The sequence below is a fragment of the Lygodium microphyllum genome, chromosome 5 (genome assembly GCF_053477565.2).
Source record: "Lygodium microphyllum isolate KBCC chromosome 5, Lygodium_microphyllum_v1.1.10, whole genome shotgun sequence".
NCBI lineage: Eukaryota > Viridiplantae > Streptophyta > Polypodiopsida > Schizaeales > Lygodiaceae > Lygodium > Lygodium microphyllum.
This window is the reverse complement of record NC_141139.1, coordinates 2,950,670-2,972,340: the sequence shown is the minus strand read 5'-3', so window position 1 is coordinate 2,972,340 and position 21,671 is coordinate 2,950,670. Positions and strand designations below refer to the sequence as shown.

At 38.1% G+C, this 21,671-nt stretch overlaps 1 protein-coding gene across 1 annotated transcript in view; it reads right to left on the bottom strand.

Annotated features, from left to right (window-relative positions):
• Window positions 1-11,263: 11,263 nt before the first annotated feature.
• Window positions 11,264-21,671, bottom strand: part of LOC148035446 (Putative N-acetyl-gamma-glutamyl-phosphate reductase) — a 132,782-nt gene continuing 122,374 nt past the window's right edge. Inside the window, exons 9-12 of the mRNA XM_087677402.1 lie at window positions 13,498-13,577; window positions 12,634-12,723; window positions 12,415-12,543; window positions 11,264-12,320 (exon numbers count right to left, since the gene is read on the bottom strand). Of these exons, the coding sequence (XP_087533528.1) occupies window positions 12,213-12,320; window positions 12,415-12,543; window positions 12,634-12,723; window positions 13,498-13,577 (407 nt within the window). The 3' untranslated portion in view covers window positions 11,264-12,212. The remainder of the gene's footprint in view (window positions 12,321-12,414; window positions 12,544-12,633; window positions 12,724-13,497; window positions 13,578-21,671) is intronic.

Below are 21,671 nucleotides of genomic sequence, written 5' to 3'. Positions count from 1 at the left end.
ATTCGGTGTGGAGACCTTTGGCAGTGAGGATACGCCCATCCCACTGCATGTCATGATGCGAGCACATATAAAACAAACAGGCATCTTGTTGCTTGGGCCAAGTAACCTGGATGCAGCCTCGTTGGGAAAGAAAAGCCAGAGGAGAAGGAGAAAGATAACAGACGCAAAGATTACCCTTAAGACTGAGGAAGCTACAACTCTAGTGGCAGGAAAGAGGGTCACTGATGCAGAGGTAGAGACCTCAGCTCCTAAGACAGCAAAACTAGGGAGTGCCAAGGTAGGGGAATACCCCCACCCCAGAAGGCAACTCAAAGCTATAGCCAAAGTCAAGGAGTGGGTCAAGGATGCCCAGGAACACCTTAAAGATGTAGAACCCATACTAGAAGACTGAATGGAAGACCTCTCTAGTGTGAGTACACCCGTTTCACCATCGCGACCTCAATCAAGGAACACACCCACACCACATGAGATGCCAAAGAGGCAAGACCAAGAAAAAGCTTGTCAGCAAGCTAACCAAGACATATGGCCAAAGAATGCTGACCAAGGAGGAAGCCAACCACCCAGCAACCTCCTCACCACTTTAGTAACCACCCCAGTAACCGTGAACCTAAGAGATTTGCTTTGGCAATACCCTCCCTTATGGCAAGAATTAAGGCACTGGGTGGAGGGAAAAGGGAAGCATGCTGTCGCTGACTTGCAAGAGCAGGACGCAGTCACGCAGATCCCAAGCCTAACGCTACACTCAGCTCCAAGGTCACTACACGTCAACGCTTTCTGGGAAGGCACAGAGATGCATGCAGTCTTACCTATCCTAGCCTTGGGGGATGCAACACGCAAAGGAATCGTAGACATAGGCGACGGGGTCAATGTCTTAGACTAGTTCTTTAATAAGAAGAAGGAGATGCCATGGTTGAATACCACCAGAATGATTAGCATGATAATCTCCTCAAGTCACCATCAACCTTTCATTCAGTGTGGGAATATACAATCAAATCAGCTAGACCTTTTTCATATATTATTTTCATAAATTTCAATGGACTGGTAATTTGATGCTTATGTAGAAAGCATCAATCTACTACGACTTGCACAAAACATTGATTTGCTTTATCTTGGTGCCATCATCACCGCCTTCCATGTGCATGCATTTAACCTCTTAGATAGTCCCTCTCATATACACTCCCTTGGACAAGTCATCTACCTTCACTCGTCCCATTGGCTACCTAGTGTATGAGCACATATATGTGGGTGGTTCCTAGGTGCATTACAAGGGTTGAAAACCACTTGATGTGTGTTGTTTACTAATCCATGGAGTAAATTTAAAGGATCAAGTTAATTGATTTGAGACTACAAAACCTAAGAAATATAGTTGCCAAGATCAAGGAGCAAGGTAATGAAAAAATGGAGGTTACATGGAAAATTCTCAACAAAATGAAGGGTGATGATAGATTGCTTGCATCGCAAAAGACATGAGAGCAAGAAGAGGACATTTGAGCCTCATTATCTCACATGGGGGCATGCATGAGTGATGTTCTTGTTCCATATGCTAGGTATGATGATGACAATGATGATGATGATGATGATGAGGAGGAGGAGGAGGAGGAGGAGGAGGAGGAGGAGGAGGAGGAGGAGGAGGAGGAGGAGGAGGAGGAGGAATTGCCTTTTAACAATAATGAAGATGATGCGTAGACTAGTAATTGGTTTGTAGTAACTAATGTCCCTATAGCCATGGTACTTTTGGATGTTTCTTTTAAGTTTTTAAGCTCCATTGTTGAGTGTTTAGTGCTTGTTGTGTAGTGGCATGCCTCTAGAGTCTAGGATTATCTTGTTGCAAATGTTAGTTACTTTCATATTAAATCAAATTGTAATTTGTGCATTGTGTATGTATCCTATTATCCAAATGCTTTTTTGGAGATATTTTTTCAGAATATCTTGAAATAGGTATTAAAAACTAGGGTCACACAGGATTCAAGTCTAGGGTTCAAATCATACTTTCATACGGGTTTGCATTTGACATTTGAATGATGTAAGAAAAATCTATGGACGTGTCTTTTAAAAACGTGAAGAGAAGGAGGATGTTGCCTTAAGGACTTCTTGCTATCCAAAGAAATTGAGCTCACCACCAAATGTTAAAGCTCCACCCTACAAATATTGGAGCTACTAGCTGCTCTTGCCAAAAGCTTCCACCCTCTCTTTCACTTTCATTAGCAGTGTCCTCTCCACCTCTCTTATCTCACTATCCTCATTTGCTCTATGAAAATAGAGTTTTTCACGCACGTGCAAATGTGTGCAAACACATATATGTGTGTATCTATGTACGTATGCATGTATGTTGTATTTGTATGTAACATTTTCCCTTTAAACCAAAATTCTAACTCTTTGGTACTTGTGTGTGTGTGTGTGTGTGTGTGTGTGTGTGTGTGTGTGTGTGTGTGTGTGTGTGTGTGTGTGTGTGTGTGTGTGTGTGTGTGTGTGTGTGTGTGTGTGTGTGTGTGTGTGTGTGTGTGTGTGTGTGTGTGTGTGTGTGTGTGTGTGTGTGTGTGTGTGTGTGTGTGTGTGTGTGTGTGTGTGTGTGTGTGTGTGTGTGTGTGTGTGTGTGTGTGTGTGTGTGTGTGTGTGTGTGTGTGTGTGTGTGTGTGTGTGTGTGTGTGTGTGTGTGTGTTGCTTCAAGTATGACCTCGGTGACCTTAATCATAGCACTTACCAAGTTAGTAGCTAATTGCACTAACATTTTAAAGTCTAACATCTCTATTTAACAAATATACCTTATATTAGTGACAATGATGAGTTAGATCATGTATAGAGATGGAAAAAATGCATGTAATGGTGCTAGTTGAGTAGCCTAATCCCCAAAGGTAACTTTCCATCACTAGCATCGATAATCAAGAATCTGGGTATACACAAAGTTCTCAAAGGCCATCAAGTTCCCAAGCAAAGTGATTTGAAGCTCAAGTTATGGCATCTAACCACCAATCAATTTCCATGTTATAAACCTAAATTGCATTTTCCATTATAAGTGCACAATTGGTAGAGCTTCATGTCCCCTATGATAGCCTCCACTTGCAATAGCCCAACATACCAATGAGCTCACCACCTACCTCTTGCTCTTGATTTTGACATCCTTGCGTATGTAATGGTGACATAGAACATATTCCATCTTGTTCCTAGATATTTTAGTATATAATAATGGTATAGAGCCAAACCAATTTGACGTGGCACATAAGTATATTATTTGGACATTGATGATACCCATTTCTAGAAATGAGGGCCCTTCAACAACTCCTATTTTCTCAATGTAGGGTTGTTGATCCAATAAAATTAGGGTAAGCAAAAGCTCCTATTTTGTCAAGGTAGGGTTGTCAATCCAGTAAAATTAGGGTAAGAATTAATCTAAACTTATAGTGTATTAAACAAAAATATATGGATGTTCTTTTAACAGTAAGACAAATGCTCCAAAAACCTCCATAAACAAAGTCAATTGTGGACATCCCTTTATCCCTTTGATCATTCATCATTCCAACTTTTAGCTTTTTGCAACCTAGCCTCACATTACTACCCTTATTTAATTTGAAGCTCCTACTAGCTTGTTCTTAGCCTACCACATTTTTTAGCTTGTTGTTGCATGTCTATCAAAATTGCCATCAATGTTAGAGCACTTCAAGCTATTGGCATATCTATCCTAGCCGCTAACAACCTATTTCCCCAAAAATGTCATCCACTGTCGAGCTCTTATAGCCATATGTTGGGCATCTACTACTATATCTCACCTTGATTCAAGCTACTCAATTGTCACCTGCACCACTTGACCTAGTGTCACAATTTGACTTGCTTGTATTATACATGGATTAGCTAATTTTCTCTCTACTTACTATTCCTTTCTATTCATAGTCATATTCAAGATTAGGTACATCATTGAGGATTGTTTTTTGCTCCCTTTACTACCAAACACATAATATTCAATCTTAGTGGATTGCTCTATTGCATTTTGATATTTGTTATAAGCACCACACACCCAGATAGATATCATTTACCTTTTCCTTGGTCTTTTAGACACTGAGGTTTGATGTACTTATTTGTATCACCCATATTTTTATTTAGCATTCTACAAATCATGCTAATCATGTTGTCATACCTTTCACATTTCTCTATGCTTACCATGCCGTTTCTTCATATGGTATTAGAGTTGGAACTCTTATAGAGAGTATCCTATGTATATCTTAAAAGATTGTCATTCAAGAACACCTTCTAAGATGTCTCACACATCTTCTCAAAGTAGTCTCCCTCAAAGCGATTGGTACCTCTCAATCTCCTTCCAAGATATGAAAGAGGTAGTTCTCCCTCAAATGGAAGGGTTCCCACCAATGCAAATGCATTTCCTCACTAAAGACGAATATGCAATAGTCTTGAGGAAATGATTTAAGAGAGTTAGAAAAGGGTTGACTTCTTATGCTTATGATCCACCTTGCAACCCTCCACCTTTGATATATGATGGTAATGGCTTAGTCTACAAACTAGAGGGGGATGCTCTTAAGTCAATATATGTTGGTGGGGATCCAAAATCTCTAACTACAAGAAGATACACCAATTTGGGATTTATGAGCTATAGAATCTCATCCTTTCCATCAGCTCTTGTACAAGGTATGCATGATTAAAATTTTGCAATTCTTTCTTTCATTTCTCCTTCAGAAGTGTAGGTAATGAGTGCAAGTGACCATGGAGACCCAATTTCATATCACTATGGAAGTGTAAAAAGAAGCGATTAAAAAAGCCAAAAATTAGGTAATACCTCTTTTGATGTGTTCATTCCAATGAGTTTCATTTTGGTGCTTCATCATTACTTAATCAAAACAAATCTCCACAAATCCAATTCCCACCCATTCAATCTTCTTTAGCTAATTAAACACATTCATCTATTCCACCATTTGCCACACTAAGGGTAGTAAGATATTATGCACACTTTCCATGGCTTTAAGTCTTATCCCTTAGCTAGGTGATGGTGGTGAAACTATGGTGGAAGTTTCACTCCTAAACCATGCATATCAAGCCCCTCTAATCACTCAAGTGATCACACAATTTTCTTACATGTGTAGTCGAAAAATTACCAAAAACTACAAGAAATGCATATGCTCTTGGGAGTACTAGAACATTAGGATTGGATTGGATTTGGGCTAGTTTGATGTTGATTTAGTTGTTGCTTGGCTTTGTGAGGCCCTCATATTGTAGTTAGTTGATGTTTTCTAAGCTTAGAGTTGGGCACATCTTGTAATTTTGGTGCACATGACACATTGCAACTATTATGGCTTCTTCATCCACTTTTGAAAATGATTTTTTAATATTAAAATTTTATATGGCACCCATTTTTCTTATTAGAAAGAGAATCTATAATGTATTGGTTTAGAAGACATAGGTGAAGCCAATTAAATGCAATGGGTGTTAAGCTTGAGGACATGGATGCATATGTATGGGAAGAAATGGATGAGCTGGCTCATTCCACTATCATTTGACACTCTCAGAGTCATTTATTTTAATATAAAAGACATGGTACATAGTGCATATGGTTTATGGAAAAAATTTGCAATTTAGGTGAGAAATAAAGTGTTGCTTCACAAGTATATTGATTGAAAAAGCTCATTTATGTCCACATGGAGGAGAGGGATTCTATATCCAATCATCTGAATGAGTTTAATACAATTTTTAGTTAGTTGACATTGTAAAAAATCATTTTCCATGAGGCTATGTTATTGTTGGTCACCTTCCCTAAGAGTTGGAATACTTTCAGGATTTCCATTAGTATCTCCACACATGTAATTGGTCTTATGAGTACTAATGTTGAGAGTAGTTTGCTCACTAAGAAGGTGAATAAAAAGAACAATGCAAGGTCAAAAAGTTCAAGTACACTCATTGTGCGGGGATGCTTCTTTGTAATAAGAAAGAAAATATGAACAATGTTTGCTATAAGTAGAGGAACAAATAAAAGGGCTAAAAGAAAAATAAAGATGATGACAAAAAGGAAGAAAAGGGTAAGGCAAAGATAGAGGAGATAAATGCATGTAGGAGTAATGATGGAGACGTCTTATTTGTATCTTCTTTTGGTGATGCATTGTTGGTTTCCATGGACAAAGACATGTCATAAAATTGGTTTTTGGAATGAGGATCAACATTCTGCATCACTCCACATAGAGAATGGCACGCTACTCATCATGATTCTTGGAGAGGAGGATATATCCGTTTTCGTAATAACTATGCATGTGGCATTGTTGGTATAGGAGATATGCATTTGTCACTATCTAATGGATATTTTGTTATCTTCTAGAATGTATGGCATGTTCCAAACTTAACTAAGAGTCTCATTAGTACAAGATTTCTTATTAACTATAGTTACCAGTTGATCTTTGGAGATAATGTGTGAAAAATTTGCAAAGGATCTCTTGCTACTGCAAATCATAAGTGAAAGAAGGTTGTACAATCAGATATGGATTCTTTGGTGAAAAATGGTACTTGGGAGGTCCTTTTCCTAAGGGCAAACATGCACTTCCGTTCAAGTGGGATTACAAGTTAAGGTATCTCCATCTATGCAGGATGGACTTTGATGAGATATTCTCACCAATAGTTAAGGTATCTCTATCTGATGCATTGCCTAAGTACATGGAAATATTGATGGCTAAGGGATTCAAGTAGGAGAAGGGGATTGAATTTAATGAGATATTCTCACCAGTAGTTAAGATGAACACCCTTCGCATGTGCTTGCATTAGTTGCCAAGAAAGACATGAAGCTTGTTTAAATGAATGTAAAGAAAACTTTCTATTATGGTGACTTGCATGGAAACATTTGCATGCAATAGCCTACATAATTTATTGTCAAAGGCAAGAAATGGTTTATGTGTAAGCTATATAAGAGCCTATATGGTTTGAAATAGGTTCTTAGGCAAGGAATCATTTATTGTTGAAGGCAAGGAATAGTTTATGTGTAAGCTACATAAGAGCCTATATGGTTTGAAATATGCTCTTAGGCAATGGTATCATAAATTTAATACTTTTATGTACTTTTAGGGATACATTAGAAGTGAGGCTAACTACTTTCTATACATTAGAAAAGCTAGGGATACAAATCTTATGATTTTGATTCTCTATGTGGATGACATGCTAATTGCTAGAAAATTGGTCATAATTGTGGATTCACCAAGGAAAATGTTGCATGAAACCTTTGATATGGACTTGGGGAATGCTGATCACATTCTTGGTATGTACATTATGTGAGATAGAGACTAAAAGATATTATATTTGTCTTTAAAAAAATACATTGGCAAGTTATTAGAAAGTTAGATATTATATTTGTCTTTAGAAAAATGCGTTGGGAAGTTATTAGAAAGTTTGAATATGTAGAGGGAGAATAGAGAGGGAAGGCTATTAGTGTTCCATTACCTTTGTATTTAAAACTTAGCCATGCATCTACATTTGATAGCTTGATGTACACCATGGTTGGTACACGTCGAGACATTGTCTATGTAGGAGTTGTTAGGAGGTGTATGGCAAACCCTACAAAGAAATTATGTGGGATAAAGACTAAAAGATACTTCATTTGTCTCAGAAGGAATACATTGGGAAGTTATTATAGAGTTTAAATATGGAGAGGGAGAAGACTATTATTGTTCAATCGCCTCCATATTTAAAACTTTGCCAAGAGGATAGCCCCAAGTTAAGAGGTTCCTTATGCATATGCACTTGATAGCTTGATGTATACTATGGTTGGTACACATCCAAACATTCCCTATGCAATAGGAGTTGTCAAGTGGTATATGGCAAACCTTGGAAAGAACCATTAAAAGTAGTGAAGAGTATTCTGAGATACTTGAATGGAACTAAAGCTATGTGCATATGATTTGGAAGGAAGGATGCATTTGTTCTTTGATATGTAAATGTTGCTTTTGCAAGGAGTATAGACTCTAGGAGATTTACTACAAGTTTTGGCTTCACTTTACTGAGGCTTGCAAGCAAGCTATATGGTTTACTCGTCTAGTGGGAGACTTGGGTATTGTAGAAGAGGTGCTTACATTTCATTATGATAGTTAGAGTGCCATTTAGTTGGCACGGAACCATGTCTCTCATCCACATTAAGTGATATATCACTTCATCAAGGACATGCTTGAGGACAAACAAATTGAGCTTGTCAAGATTCATACTATATAAAGAGTTTAACCTATAAGCACTTTGCAATAGTTGGGCTCGCATCCCTTGTACAAGTTCACAATGTACAATCATACACTTCATCAAGGACATGCTTGAGGACAAACAAATTGAGCTTGTCAAGATTCATACTATATAAAGAGTTTAACCTAAAAGCACTTTGCAATAGTTGGGCTTGCATCCCTTGTACAAGTCCACAATGTACAATCATATATAAGTGAATATAACAAAAAATAAGAGTATAATTCATTATACCTACTAAAATCTTGTATGTGCTTCTCTCTCTCACCCTCTTTGTACTCCATAGCTTTTATATTGGATCCCACCATTGCTTCCCTTTAATGAGAAATAGTCACAATATCTTGTCGAAATTGTTTCTAGTGTGCACACTCCTACCATTTTTATTATTTAGCTCTTACATTTTGCAATGTTGTAGAAAGTCATTTTGAAATTCATTATTGATTCTTACTACTTTTTGAGACATTGATGTATAGGTAAAGGATACTATGGCTTTGGTTTTTTAGCCATATTATACATTCAACTAATTTCCACTACTCATTCTCACTAGGATTTTTTAATGCTAAGCTTTGTTGGGTACTCAATTGGTTTCACTTTCTAAGTTAGGTTAGCATAACACAAACTAATATCACCATTGACACTATTTACATGGAATATCAATGAGTCTAAGATGAAAACTCATGGTGCATCAATTAGTTTAGGATGAAAATACATAGATGTACCCATCCAAACCATTGGTATATACATGCATTGTGTTTCTAACTCTTGGGATAAAGTAGAAAAGTTGTAAGTTAGAGATAAGCTTGCAAGTTACACTCATGATAATTCTCTATTTTTCAAGAAAAATAGCTTTTTTAGGATAAGATAATAAATCCCCTAAACAATGTTGATGTCTTGCTTTCTTATTGATTCTAGTTTTGTGGTGTCATCTTGTTTGAAGAGAAAAATAAGAAGAGAGCTATTGATGGCATATCTAGCTCCAACCTACATGCTACACTACACTATTAACTCTAACAATATTTGCTAGGTTCAAAAGTTAAAATGCATGGCATGCTTGTTCAAAGAATGTTGAAAATGTAGGACATGCTTTAAGGCATTCTTGGATGTTTGAAAAGAAAGGATCAAGCCTCCCATTAAAAGAAAGGATGTTTGAAAAGAAAGGATCAAGCCTCCCTTTCTTGGATGTTTGAAAAGAAAGGATCAAGCCTCCCACTAAACAAAAACTAAGGTCAAACTTATACTTCATCAAACTGTGTCAAAAAAGAAAACATTATTACAAGTTTTCATGCAACTTATGCATAGGCTTTATCAATTTTCTATTGTTCATGAAAGTTCAATATCATAAAAATAGGATATATCATATATAGGTCATATATACATGTATGTGATATATACATATAAAGTCTCATTTCATTATCAAAAAATAAGAGAGAATTATAGTATGGAGCTACATACTAACCCAATGGAAAAGCATGCAAGCTATGCACACATTGACAATTACATGGAGTACTACATGCAATTCTCATATCATTATGGAAAGTATAAGAGAGAATTATAGTCTAGAGGCTACATATTAGTCAACTTGAAAAAAGATGCAACCTATGCATACACTGATGGTTACATAGTGTTATAAGTGGATATAACTATAGTAAATGATGCTTTCAATTACCCTCTTGTAATCTTGGAGAAATCATTTAACTCCTCAAATTTCTATCACTGCATTTTGCATATGTGAATTCCAATTACATTTGTAGGATATATACATATGTAAGCCCTTGCATAGGTTTTATCATTTTGCTATTGTTCATGAAAGCTCATTATCATACAAATAGGCTATATCGCATGTAGGTCGTCTATATATGTATGTGTATATATGTATGACATCTCATTCCATTATCAAAAGTATAAGATAATATTATAGTTTGGAAGCTACATAATAGCCTACACTTCTAAAAGCATGCAAACTAAGCATATGTTGATAATTACATGGAGTCCTACATGCGATTCTCGTACCATTATGGAAAGTATAAGAGAGAATTATAGTCTAAAAGCTACATATTAGTTCAAAACTTGGAAAAAGATGCAACTTATGCATACATTCATAGTTCATAGAGTGTTATAAATGAGTATAAATATAACTATAGTACATGATGCATTCAATAGCCCTCTTGTAATCTTGGAGAAATTGCTAAATTCCTTAAATTTCTTTGTGTATCTTGCATAATATTTGAATTCCAATGGAGCTTCTACATTTCTAGGATAATTTACGTATATGAGCATAAATTCGTAAATCCATGCATAGCTTTGGGCACGTGCGCATGCACATGCATGTGTGCTTGTGTGCACAGGCACGTGCACGCACACACACACGCTTGAAGGGTTTTAGTAGTTGATAGCCCAAAATTTGGTGTGTTATGATGCCACAAGATATGCCATCACAATTGTATCTTTTGTACCACATCTAATGAGTCTATCACTCACCTTTTATTTCATGCAATAGCCCTACAAGGGTGAGTTTTCATTTCCTAAATATAGAACTCTATCATTCACCTTTTATTTCAGGCCAATGGCCCTACAAGGGAGGGGTTTCATTTCCTAAATCTAGAATTTTGTGGCATGTCTATGTAGCATCATATTTTCTTGGATTGTGGATAAATAGCTACCACCTATCAATTTTCAGACATAACATGCCCACTTTTAATTTGTGTGTTTGCTTGGCCTTTCAAATTTTTAAGCCCAAGTAATACATCTATATCCAATTCAACTATAAGCATCATGGTCATTTTGGTTGTGCACAAGGATTGTTACTTTGACAAGTGGATTCCATGGTTTCAATTGGTCTCATGCTTAGAGAAGTAGCAACTCCATGGATTAAGATCATCCATTCTACTCCTTGTTTAGCATGATGCCTTCTTTTGCAGTTTTCTACATGTCCTTTTTGTTTTAAGAAAGGAAAGCACAAAAGGATACTTTAAGATTAAATGCTAAATACTTTAAATGAGACTCAAGACACATTGAAATGATTATGTACACACATGATTAGAAATGAACACGAGAACATAAATATTTAAATATACAAAGAGCTCATATTGATTTTGTTCATATATTAAATTGCAATGTTATTCTTGCCCCTTGTATGTGTAATATCAAAGTCATAATTATGCAATGTAGCCACCCATATACATTGCTTTGGAGTGAGGTTTGACTGTGATAGAAAATATTTGAGAACCCTATGATCACTTTTCACTGTAAAATTCTCATCTATAATGTCTTGCTATAATTTTAAAAATATAGGGATAGATTCATGATATACAAGATAGGCCTCTTGGAGCTCCTCTATCCAATCACTATAAAGTATTGTGATGACTAAAACCTTGCATGTCCACATTCTGGATAAGGGATCAGCAACTATGTTATCCTTGCCCCTTTCCTTGTGTGTGTAATATCGAAGTCATAATTTTTTTATGTAGCCATCCAAATACGTTGCTTTGGAGTGAGGTTTGATTGTGATATGAAATATTTGAGAACCCTATGATCACTTTTCACCATGAATCAGATAAAGATAATGATGCCATTTCTTGGTTGCATGAATAATGGCCATCATCTCTTGGTCATAAAAACATTAATTTCCATCCCTTTGTCATTGAGCTTTGCCGCTCTCAAAGGTTATTACCCCATGCTCCTACAATAAAACTAATCATATGCCCCGTCCACTAGCATCATACTAAATTATAAACTATTTGAGAAAGTTATGGTGAGAAGGAAATAATAGAGTCAGCAAGATACTCACCAGCATCAAAGACAAGCATAGCAAAATGCTCAAATAATGAATATCCTTCAAAACAGAGCTGTCATTTCCAACCTCTATACAGGATCTGATCACATCAGCAAACCACATCTTATCCTGTTGCTTAAGGACATCAGCTATGCCTCCACTGGTGGTATATAAACTGGTTTCAGCCACTTCTGCAACATCATCGCAGTTTTGGTTGAATGTAAACGAACCAACATCCTTAAGGAAACATTGGCTGTTGTAGAAGCCCAGTGTCTTCTGGGTAACCCATAAGCAAGTTCATATTTTGCAATGCCTGTCCTGATGCGCCTTTGACAAGATTGTCAATCTGAAAATGTTAAATGACTCAGCTGTATTGCAATCCATACCCATGCACTACATAGTTACCATGGAATCTAAAGTCCTCTAAATCAAACACTCACCACAGAAATGATAATTGCCCTTCCTGGCAACCGGTCCTCAAACACATTGATATGGCAATAGTTGGAACCTCGAACATTTCGTGTCTGTGGAATAACACCCTTGGGCAAAACAACCACAAATTTCTCCTCCTACTCATGATATAAAACTTTGAAGTCAGATTAGAGGGACATTGAGGTCTAAAAACGAACAGAAGCAACAGTTACAGACACATTACATACCTGATATTTTTCGATCAAGTGTTGATGAAGATCATCAATCGTTACCCCAATTGCCATTTGCACATAGATAGTAGATTGCATACCTCGACTCTTAAGAGAGTGCACAGATTACACACAAGACTATAAATCATTTTCAAGTTGAGTAAACTGCCATAAAGTTTCATCATTCTGTGATCTAAGCTGAAATAGCCGATTTGAAATTGTTAACTACACAAGTTGTCTGTTGTGTTACTTTGACACGAAAATGTCCAGTGGGTAGAGCACATTTATCTCAACAATAATCCCCATGTTATTACCAACAAACATAATTCAGGAATATTGAAACTTCAACCATGCAGTGCATGAAGGGTCATTCATTGCCAGTTGTGATTTTGCAATGCATGTCTTCAGAACAATACCAATAGCAACTTCTATACAGATACACGAACATTAAAACAACACACATATGGCTTAGATGTGGCATGAGATTCAGCACTGATCCTGTCCTCTTCAAAAGTTTCACCCTGTTTCATGGCAATAAGAATAGGGATCAAGATGCACCTAAAACAAAATGGTAGTGTGGCATTGGGGGGGCTCTGTATGGCTGACTGCATTCACATGTGGCTTTTATTATGCACAAGAACATGAATCACATGGAAAGAGATATGTTCACAACATCTATTAGCATTGTCATACTATATCTGCAAACATGCATGCAGGACTACTTACACAGTGTACAAGCGCACATAGAAATGTGTGCATGTGTGTGTGTGTGTGTGTGTGTGCGCGCGCGTGCACACGCGTGCATGGACGCACGCACATCTGAATACAGTTTTACTAATCTTTAAAAGAACAAACATGTAGTGGAAACAGACACCTTCTTACCATGGGCATCAGATGAGGAGTGAAACTAATGGTGACTTTTGATTTCACAGCATCAGAAAGTCCCTGTTCTATCTCTGGTACTGCAAAAACAAATTCCATATGTTTTGTAAGCACAGGGTCAACAACCGAAAGGCTCTCTTGATTATTGATGATTCAGCATTTAAGAATATTGCAAAAGCACTTTCTGCCACTTAAAATGCCACAATTGCCAACATTCAAATTTAAGACTGCATTTGCTAGTTTATATCTACAAAGGGAACAGCCACTTGCATTAACATGTTGTTTGGCCTAGAGCTCTCAATTGCACCTACTGCAGGTGATGTGACCACTCAATCACCTCTTGGTCCAAGCCTTCATACCCAATAGTCAACCGGCTTAGGGTTTATTGTTGAATGAAAATGTCAAGCATAGTATGGAGTCTCAACATTGACCAACAACAATTTCAACCAGCTGCTCACTACTTCAGCTTGTAAGGTGCATCACTTGCTTCTGGATGAACTTGATTCTACCGATTTCGGAAATGTTTTCTGAGCTGATTTAACATTTGCTTCTACATGAGGCATATGACCATTGCCATTCACATACAATTATCTCTAAAAATCTTTGCAACCTGCCAAGTTCTGTTGAGGCTTCCTTTTGAGATTCCTCTGTAAATTGTATAAGTGTATTTGCAACATTTTTTGGTCCCAGACTTGGTAGAAGCTTGACAGTTGAAGAGGCAGCCATCTCATGTCAAAGTCTCAATAAGACACCTGAATATTTGGTTGAAGGGGCACCCATCTACAAGCTCATATGCAGTGGTCTTTGTAAACAGATGTTTATGTCATTAATGGCATGCCCAATAAAAAGTAAGTACCCTTAACAACAATGCAGCTCATGCTCATGTTCTCTTGATAGGATCCTGGACTTCCAATACCTCAGGAAGAAATGTTAGCAGACATGTTCTCTTCTATCTTGTTCTATACCCATCTCCTGGATGTGAGACTCTATGAGAGCCTGGCGAGGGCATTCAAAACTTTGGCACTGTTTGGGTCCATCAGTCCTTTGCGCATTACAACAAACTCCATCCCAAACACATCAGGTGGAGATCTTAGATCTATCCATTTCCTTCTTTGACTCGTCCATGGCCTCTTAGGACCTGCCCACTGTTCAGCAAGCAAGCCATGTGGTACTTCAGCAGCAGCAGTCCTTTTCCTCGGCATTCCCTGCCCATCAAAAGGAGGGTTGTCAGGTCCAATGCTGTCCAATTAATACCATCCAATGTTAGTATGGTACTGATCGAACTAAAAAATCTTCCATGTACATCCAATGCCACCTTTGACGCCTGTGTGTGTGTGTGTGTGTGTGTGTGTGTGTGTGTGTGTGTGCACGTGCACGTGCACATATATACATATGCATGTGTGTGTGTGGGTGGGTGTGGATCAATATGATTTATGAGCTTGTGGAGAAAGCCACCAATGCTCTTGGAAGAGAGAGATCTCAAACGGGGAGGATGTTTCCATCCATAAAGAAAGAGGAAGACATGTAAGTGGGCCACAAGAGAGTGGCAAATCCATGGTAGGGTCATTTTACCATTTTCTCCACACCACTAAGGATGGCTTTATTATACACCCAAGGCACATGGATACTCACCTACCGCATGGGATTAGATGTGTTACTAATCATTGATCAGATACCCACCTCCTCACACCAGCTAGAGATTGAGATTGGCAAATATACATCCATATCCCCCAAAGAAATGTATATGTTGGATCTGTCAACGAGAGCTAGAAATAGAGGAGCACCACACCTATTGATACCCAACATAATATGAGATTCGAGCCCACTTTCATTGTCTGTTCAAGGATGGATTCCATTGTCCTGCACTACACTAAAGAGAGATACCTTGGTCTTTATCTCATGAAGATACGAGGATTGAGAGAAATATCCATGAGTCAACACCCAAAGACAGCTCATAGATTTCTTTGTGACAAGCACCCAAGTAGCCTTAGACCAGACTTAGTCTACACTTGAGAGGGGTACCAAAGGGCCCCTCACACAACCTTAGCTTACATTTATTCAAGGGACACTGATTGATTGAGCAATTCAGCTTGGCTGATCCCAGTATCCTAGAGCACAACATGTCTCGACAACATATGCATATGAAGATACAACAAATCATTGCTAACCACCCAAGTTCTTCTCTACATGGGAAGAGATTGACACTATGCTCCGATGACTAATGAGGAATTTTTGGAGTACTACAAGCTGGTATTGATAGGTTAGGGAGGTCCAAAGAGAGCAACACCACTTCACTCACTAGAAATGGAAAGAGTACAAGAACACACTACTAGGACATTCTCCTAATCTTCCAAGGTAGAGATATTGCTGCAACATGGCAGCTTTAGAGAGCCAAAAGAGCAGGTGCCCACTGAGGATCCAAGGACATGGCTTATGCAAAATGTCTATATAATATGCCACACCAACTTCCTATACCCTAGCCAAGAGAGCCAAGGTTCACATCCTTGACTTTTTTCATGACTAGCATGGTGAAGCAAGCTATCTTGAGGCTACAATTGCCACATCACACCGATACCCAAGGTGAGCATTTCACATATGCAATAGAGGTTCTTGCACCATTCCTTGCTTTCATGTTCAACAAGGTCTTGACGGAAGGATTCCTAAACGAATGGATTGTACATACTATTGTGCCTATCCATAAGGCTGGGATCCAAGGAACTATCAAACTATGCGATTGTTGGCCAAGATCTATGGAGCATAGTGATGGAGGTGGAACTTTCTGAAACCACTCATTATATGGGCTTCTAGTCAATGTGACTACTTGACTATAAAAATCTTAGTCATCTGAGCTTTCTGGTCAATCTGACCACTCGACTAAACTTTTAATTTCTCTCGAGCATCTCATCAATGACAATCCAAGTATAATTATAGGGCATTCTCGCCATTGGCCACCCTTAAATAGAAAGATAAACATGTAATCATATTTTGAAACACTTAAATAATACAAATCCGCTTTCAAAGTATATGAGTATCAAATTAATTTAGAATTATTGAGCCAATATATCTTGGTAACAATTGATATACAAAAAATTTGTTGCATCCCTCCCTCTTGAAATCCATTTTGTCCTCAAGACACTGCTTGAAGTATTTCTAATCCCACAGACTCTTCATAAGCTACAATTATTTTTGGATAGTCTTTAAAATACTCTTTTGGTATTCATTTAGAATCTAAATGAGAGTGACTTTTAAATTTCAAAATGAATTTTCTAAATATGTTTCTTCCTCGTTTCCTGATCATATGCAAAACTATTTGCTCTGGTTAAAGTATCTCCTTCTATTCGTCTACTTCACGTGGATCCTCTATTACATGTTCCAATGGTGAAGGCTCTTCATAAGGATTCAAAAGATAGATATGAAAAGCATTGTGAATTCTCCAATGCTCTAGAAGTTGTAACCTATAAACAAACATCATTAATCTTTTCAATCACTTGAAATGACCCATAATTTGTTACTACGAGCTTATGACTTGGAATGAAGGCTTATTACAGCTTCTTAGACGAGCTTTATCAAATTTCAGCCACACCCAATCTCCTAATAAAATCATTTGCCTTCAATGCTTATCTGCTACTTTCTTTTGTTTTTCTAGAGATCTTGGGATAGCTCGCGTCTAACTTGGGTGAAAGCTGTATCCATATCACACACGAACTCATCTGAATGAAATATCTCCTCCTTAGTTTTAAGAATAGGTAATAAAAGTGGTTATCCATATATGATCTCAAATGGTGCTCTACATGTAGAAGTATGAACTGTGTTTGTAAGAAGATCAAGTGCGGACAGTAGATCCAGCTTAGTAAGCACGATCTCAAAAGATATGAGCGGAGGTGAGAACAAAGAGTCCAGCGCAGAAGACTACACTATGTCCCTCTCATCAAAGACCACATCCCTCCAAACAATCACCTTGTTCGTTCACAGATCAAACAAACAGTAGCCTTTCGATGTGGAATACTAGTCCACAAAGATCAAGAGATCACCTCAAGGGGTGAGCTTTCCTATCGTGCCATCAAGAGTTTGCATATAAGCACGACTATCGAAAACTCTAAAGTCTTTTTAGGGACCGCCGCAATAATGCCTCATACAAAGTCCTTTAAGGGACTACTGCAATTAACAGCCTCAACCCAAAGCGCCCAAGGAGCTTTGCTACGAATAATAGAGCATACCATATTCATGATTGTCCGGTTTCTATGCTCTATGACTCCATTCTATGCTGAGGAATTGATAGAGATGAGTTGGTATGCAATGCCTTGCTCCTGAAGAAACTCACAAAACTCAGTGGAAGGTAAACTCGCCACTAGAATTGCTCCTCATAATATCCACACAACGACCACTTCCAGCAACACTCAAGCACCATTTAAGGCAACAATGAGTGTGGGACCACAAAGATCTACATGAATAAGCCTAAGGGTTTAAACAACACGAGTGATATACTATTAAGGAAAGGGTGTACAATGATACTTACCTTGCTAACATGCTTTACAGACCTCTCAAGCTAGTTTTAGGTATGGAATGCCCTCAGTCATCCCCTAATGTAACAACTCATAAAGAGAGTCATAGCCAAGATGTCCTAAGCGAAAATGCCAAAGACACTCAAAAGTCCTTAACTTCCGTGTGGCAACCAAGGCTTGGAAGCGATGAAACTCCGAATCATTGGCAGTCGGCTCGGTAAAGAAATGAGTTGTGTAGTAAAGACCATTATGTTGTGCCTTGTCTCGAGTAATCACTAGACCAATCTAAGAGTCTAGGACCTCGATTGTGGTCAAGGTGAAGAAAACTGCTTACCTCAATTGGTAAAGTTACTGAATAGACAAGTTCACCCCAAATTGAAGGACATGATAGATATCATCCAGCGAAGCAAGTTTTAAACCCTGTTTAGTGGAAATTTTGATGCGACCCTAGGGCTAAATCGTAATAGAGAAGTTGTTTTCTACACGAACACTCCCAACTGCAAGAACTCATGAAATGATAATGTCTGCTGATATAGGAGTCATGTGATGCATATCTCCACTTTCCACGAGCCAATCAAGTGTTGAGCCGCTTGGTTGTGATGAGAGGGCCTCTGCAAACACCTCATCACGAGACAACTTGTAAATATGAACGAGACTTACATTCGATGTCTCTAAGGAGTCGATGTAGGCCTCTATAGACCAGTCATACAAACACTCTAGAGTTAAGTAGTTCGCCAACTGTAACGACTAATTGATGGCAGTGTCAGTCTAGTCTCGCCACTGCCTCTACTTGGGATTACTCAAATGGGATGTGAAGGTCTGATTCTTGGATTTTGGCTGTGTGTCTCTTATCTTCGATCGATACTCGTCATAATGGCCAACCTTTTGACAATGTTGATAATACCTATTCTTCTTAGTTACATTCTATCATCCAAGTTTAAGAGTAGATTAAGGGGTTCCTTAAGATTCACTAGCCTTCTTTTGATTTTAACTTTGATTTGAGTTTTCTTTGCCCTTGTCCTATTGCCCCCGTTGAGAAGATGCAGCTAGAGTCTCCTTTATCGAGGACGTATTATAAAATTGATCGAACTGTGTGTAACGCAACAACTGACACTCAAAGTCATAAAATGTGGACATCTGAGGCTGTTAAATCATCTACTGCACAAAATGGAAATATTTTCTTGGCATTTTGTTAAGCAACATGATAACCTAATCGTTAAGAGGACTTAATAGCCTTAGTGGTTGAGAACTTAGCGAGGAGACGCCTATAATCAGGCAACTTGACTTTCAAGTCATCTTTGTTTGTGATTTTAAAATTTTGGAGTTCACCATCAAAATTGATATGATGGAACTTGCCTCAAGTGGCATAGCGATTAGTCAACTGTGCCCAATGCTTGGATACTAAGTCAAAATGCTAAAGCTAAGAGTGAAACTCAGACAATAAGCCCTACATAAGCTCGACAATAGCATAGGCGTTACGAGCCTTCCATGAGCGGATGACCTTGTATGAAACAAGTGTGGGATCAAGTTGGGGTTCCAACCCTTGCACAAAATCCCATTGTTTCTGAGAGTCTAAAACATGTCTCATCAAATTTGACCAAGTGGTATAGTTTGACCTGTTGAAATGAGTCTTATTGTTAAATGCATGCTTGCCAGATGAGAAACCTAAACCATGGGGTGTCTGTGAAGATGGATAGGTGGGGTAAGATGAAGGATAAGTTGCTGGTAGCGGTGGTGGATAAGAAGGGAGTAATGGTGAATAGACAGAAACAGGTTGTTGATGTCCAATAAGCGCCAATTGCTGCCGAGGTACTAAAATAGACGTAGATCCATACGATACCATAGGTGGAGATAGAGGCATTGGGACACAATAGCCCTATCCAAATGTCAATTTGGACATTGGTGCTATAGAGACAAACTACAATACCAAACCATCCACACTCAAGTATGTCTGAGATACACTCCCAGAGGGATAACTCGAATGTGTATGTGTGGGAGGTCACAAGCCTCTGCCTTTGGTATACCACTCGGAAACGAGTATATAGAGATCCTGAAGGCAGTGCCTAAATGTGCAAAACCCCCCAATGTAGTGTGTGATGAATAATGTGGTGCACTTAATGGAAGTGGAAAGGAAGGTGCAGCGGAAGATGAGTAAGGGATGGGTGGGAGCCCAAATGGATTTGTAATGGATATTATGCGAAACATGGTTGGTTCTTTTTGTCCATTAAATGCATTAGACGAAGATGCACCTACTTCAAATCAACCATAAGAAATAAAGTCATTTGAAGAAAGAGCAAGTAGCAAAATACTTATAGGTTTCTCTTTCGACTTCTTACCTAGTCTTAAGTTCATAGATAAATACCTATCTTTCTCGTTACTCAAAAACCAAAGGTTGTTTTAAAGAGTCCCTTCTTAACAAGCATCCCCCAATCCAATAGGAAATACAGAATCAGCTAGAATAGAATTTAAAATAATAGGATTTGTACCTAGCATTGGAGGAAAGAGATATTGTGGAACCGATGTGTAATTCGAGCCAAGTTCCACTTATAGATGGCCAATTGGTAGTGGAGATTCCGAAGGTCCTGCAAGATCATTAGTTTTATTCACCGAAATTAAAGGAGAAAACTCAAGCTTACCTTCAACCTCCTGTTGAGCCCTATGCATAAGGATAAGATCATACTCAATGGTAGAAATCTAATATGGTTTGTGGACTCCATGGAATTCCGATAATTCTCCACCCATGTCCTATCGGACAGAAGCAAGCTGGGAGACCCACTCTTGTTCATTTTTGTCCATGTTTGGCTGTGGATACTGGAGCCGTGTTATGAATGGGTTTAAAGTTATTTGACCCTTCTATTGTTCCTACTTTTGCGGATGAGCTTTTCGATCAAAGGCCAAGGTTTCTCAGAGAGTACCTAGCTTCAATACCATATGAAGAAATGCTCTAAATGCAGAAAACACAAAATCAATCATACGACAAAGCATAGATTGATAAACATTGAATACAACTAGCGTTAATGTAACTTAGAGACAATGAATACAATAAATAATGAAGTGAATGAATAATGAATATACAGTGCTCATGCAGCAAACACACTATGCAATGAATTCTGAACCTTGAATTCTTGTACCTCTGGGTTCAAGATAGAGGTTATGAGCTAGAGAGTGTATCATACTCTGAACAGATCTCGAATCGTAACAAGGCAACCTCCATGTGTCAAACACTAGCAAACGTAGCCAAGGAAGGATGAATCTAATGCAAACAGCACTACAAGAGAGAGAAAGACTAAAAACGCAGATACATAGTTGCACTCGTACGTAGTACGAACTCGTTCATACTATACGATTCGTACCGTACCGTACCGTACAAATTTGTACTTTGCACGTAGTTGTTGTTGGTGGTGGTAGTTTGGGTTGTTGACTGTTGCTGTTATGGTGGTGGTGGTGATTTTGTAGCCTTGATCGATCAACCAAGAAAGGGGGTGGAAGCTTGATTAGACTCCTCATACATGTTTTGTTATGATTTATCCTAGAGCCAAAGGCTATACATAAGGTATTCAAGCAGTTCCAAACGTTTCTAATTGATGTCCCATCATTTTTCACAATATATTAGTGTCATCAATAAATAAATTCAGCACCATTTGAGAATCATCAAGTAGTTTAATCCTATTG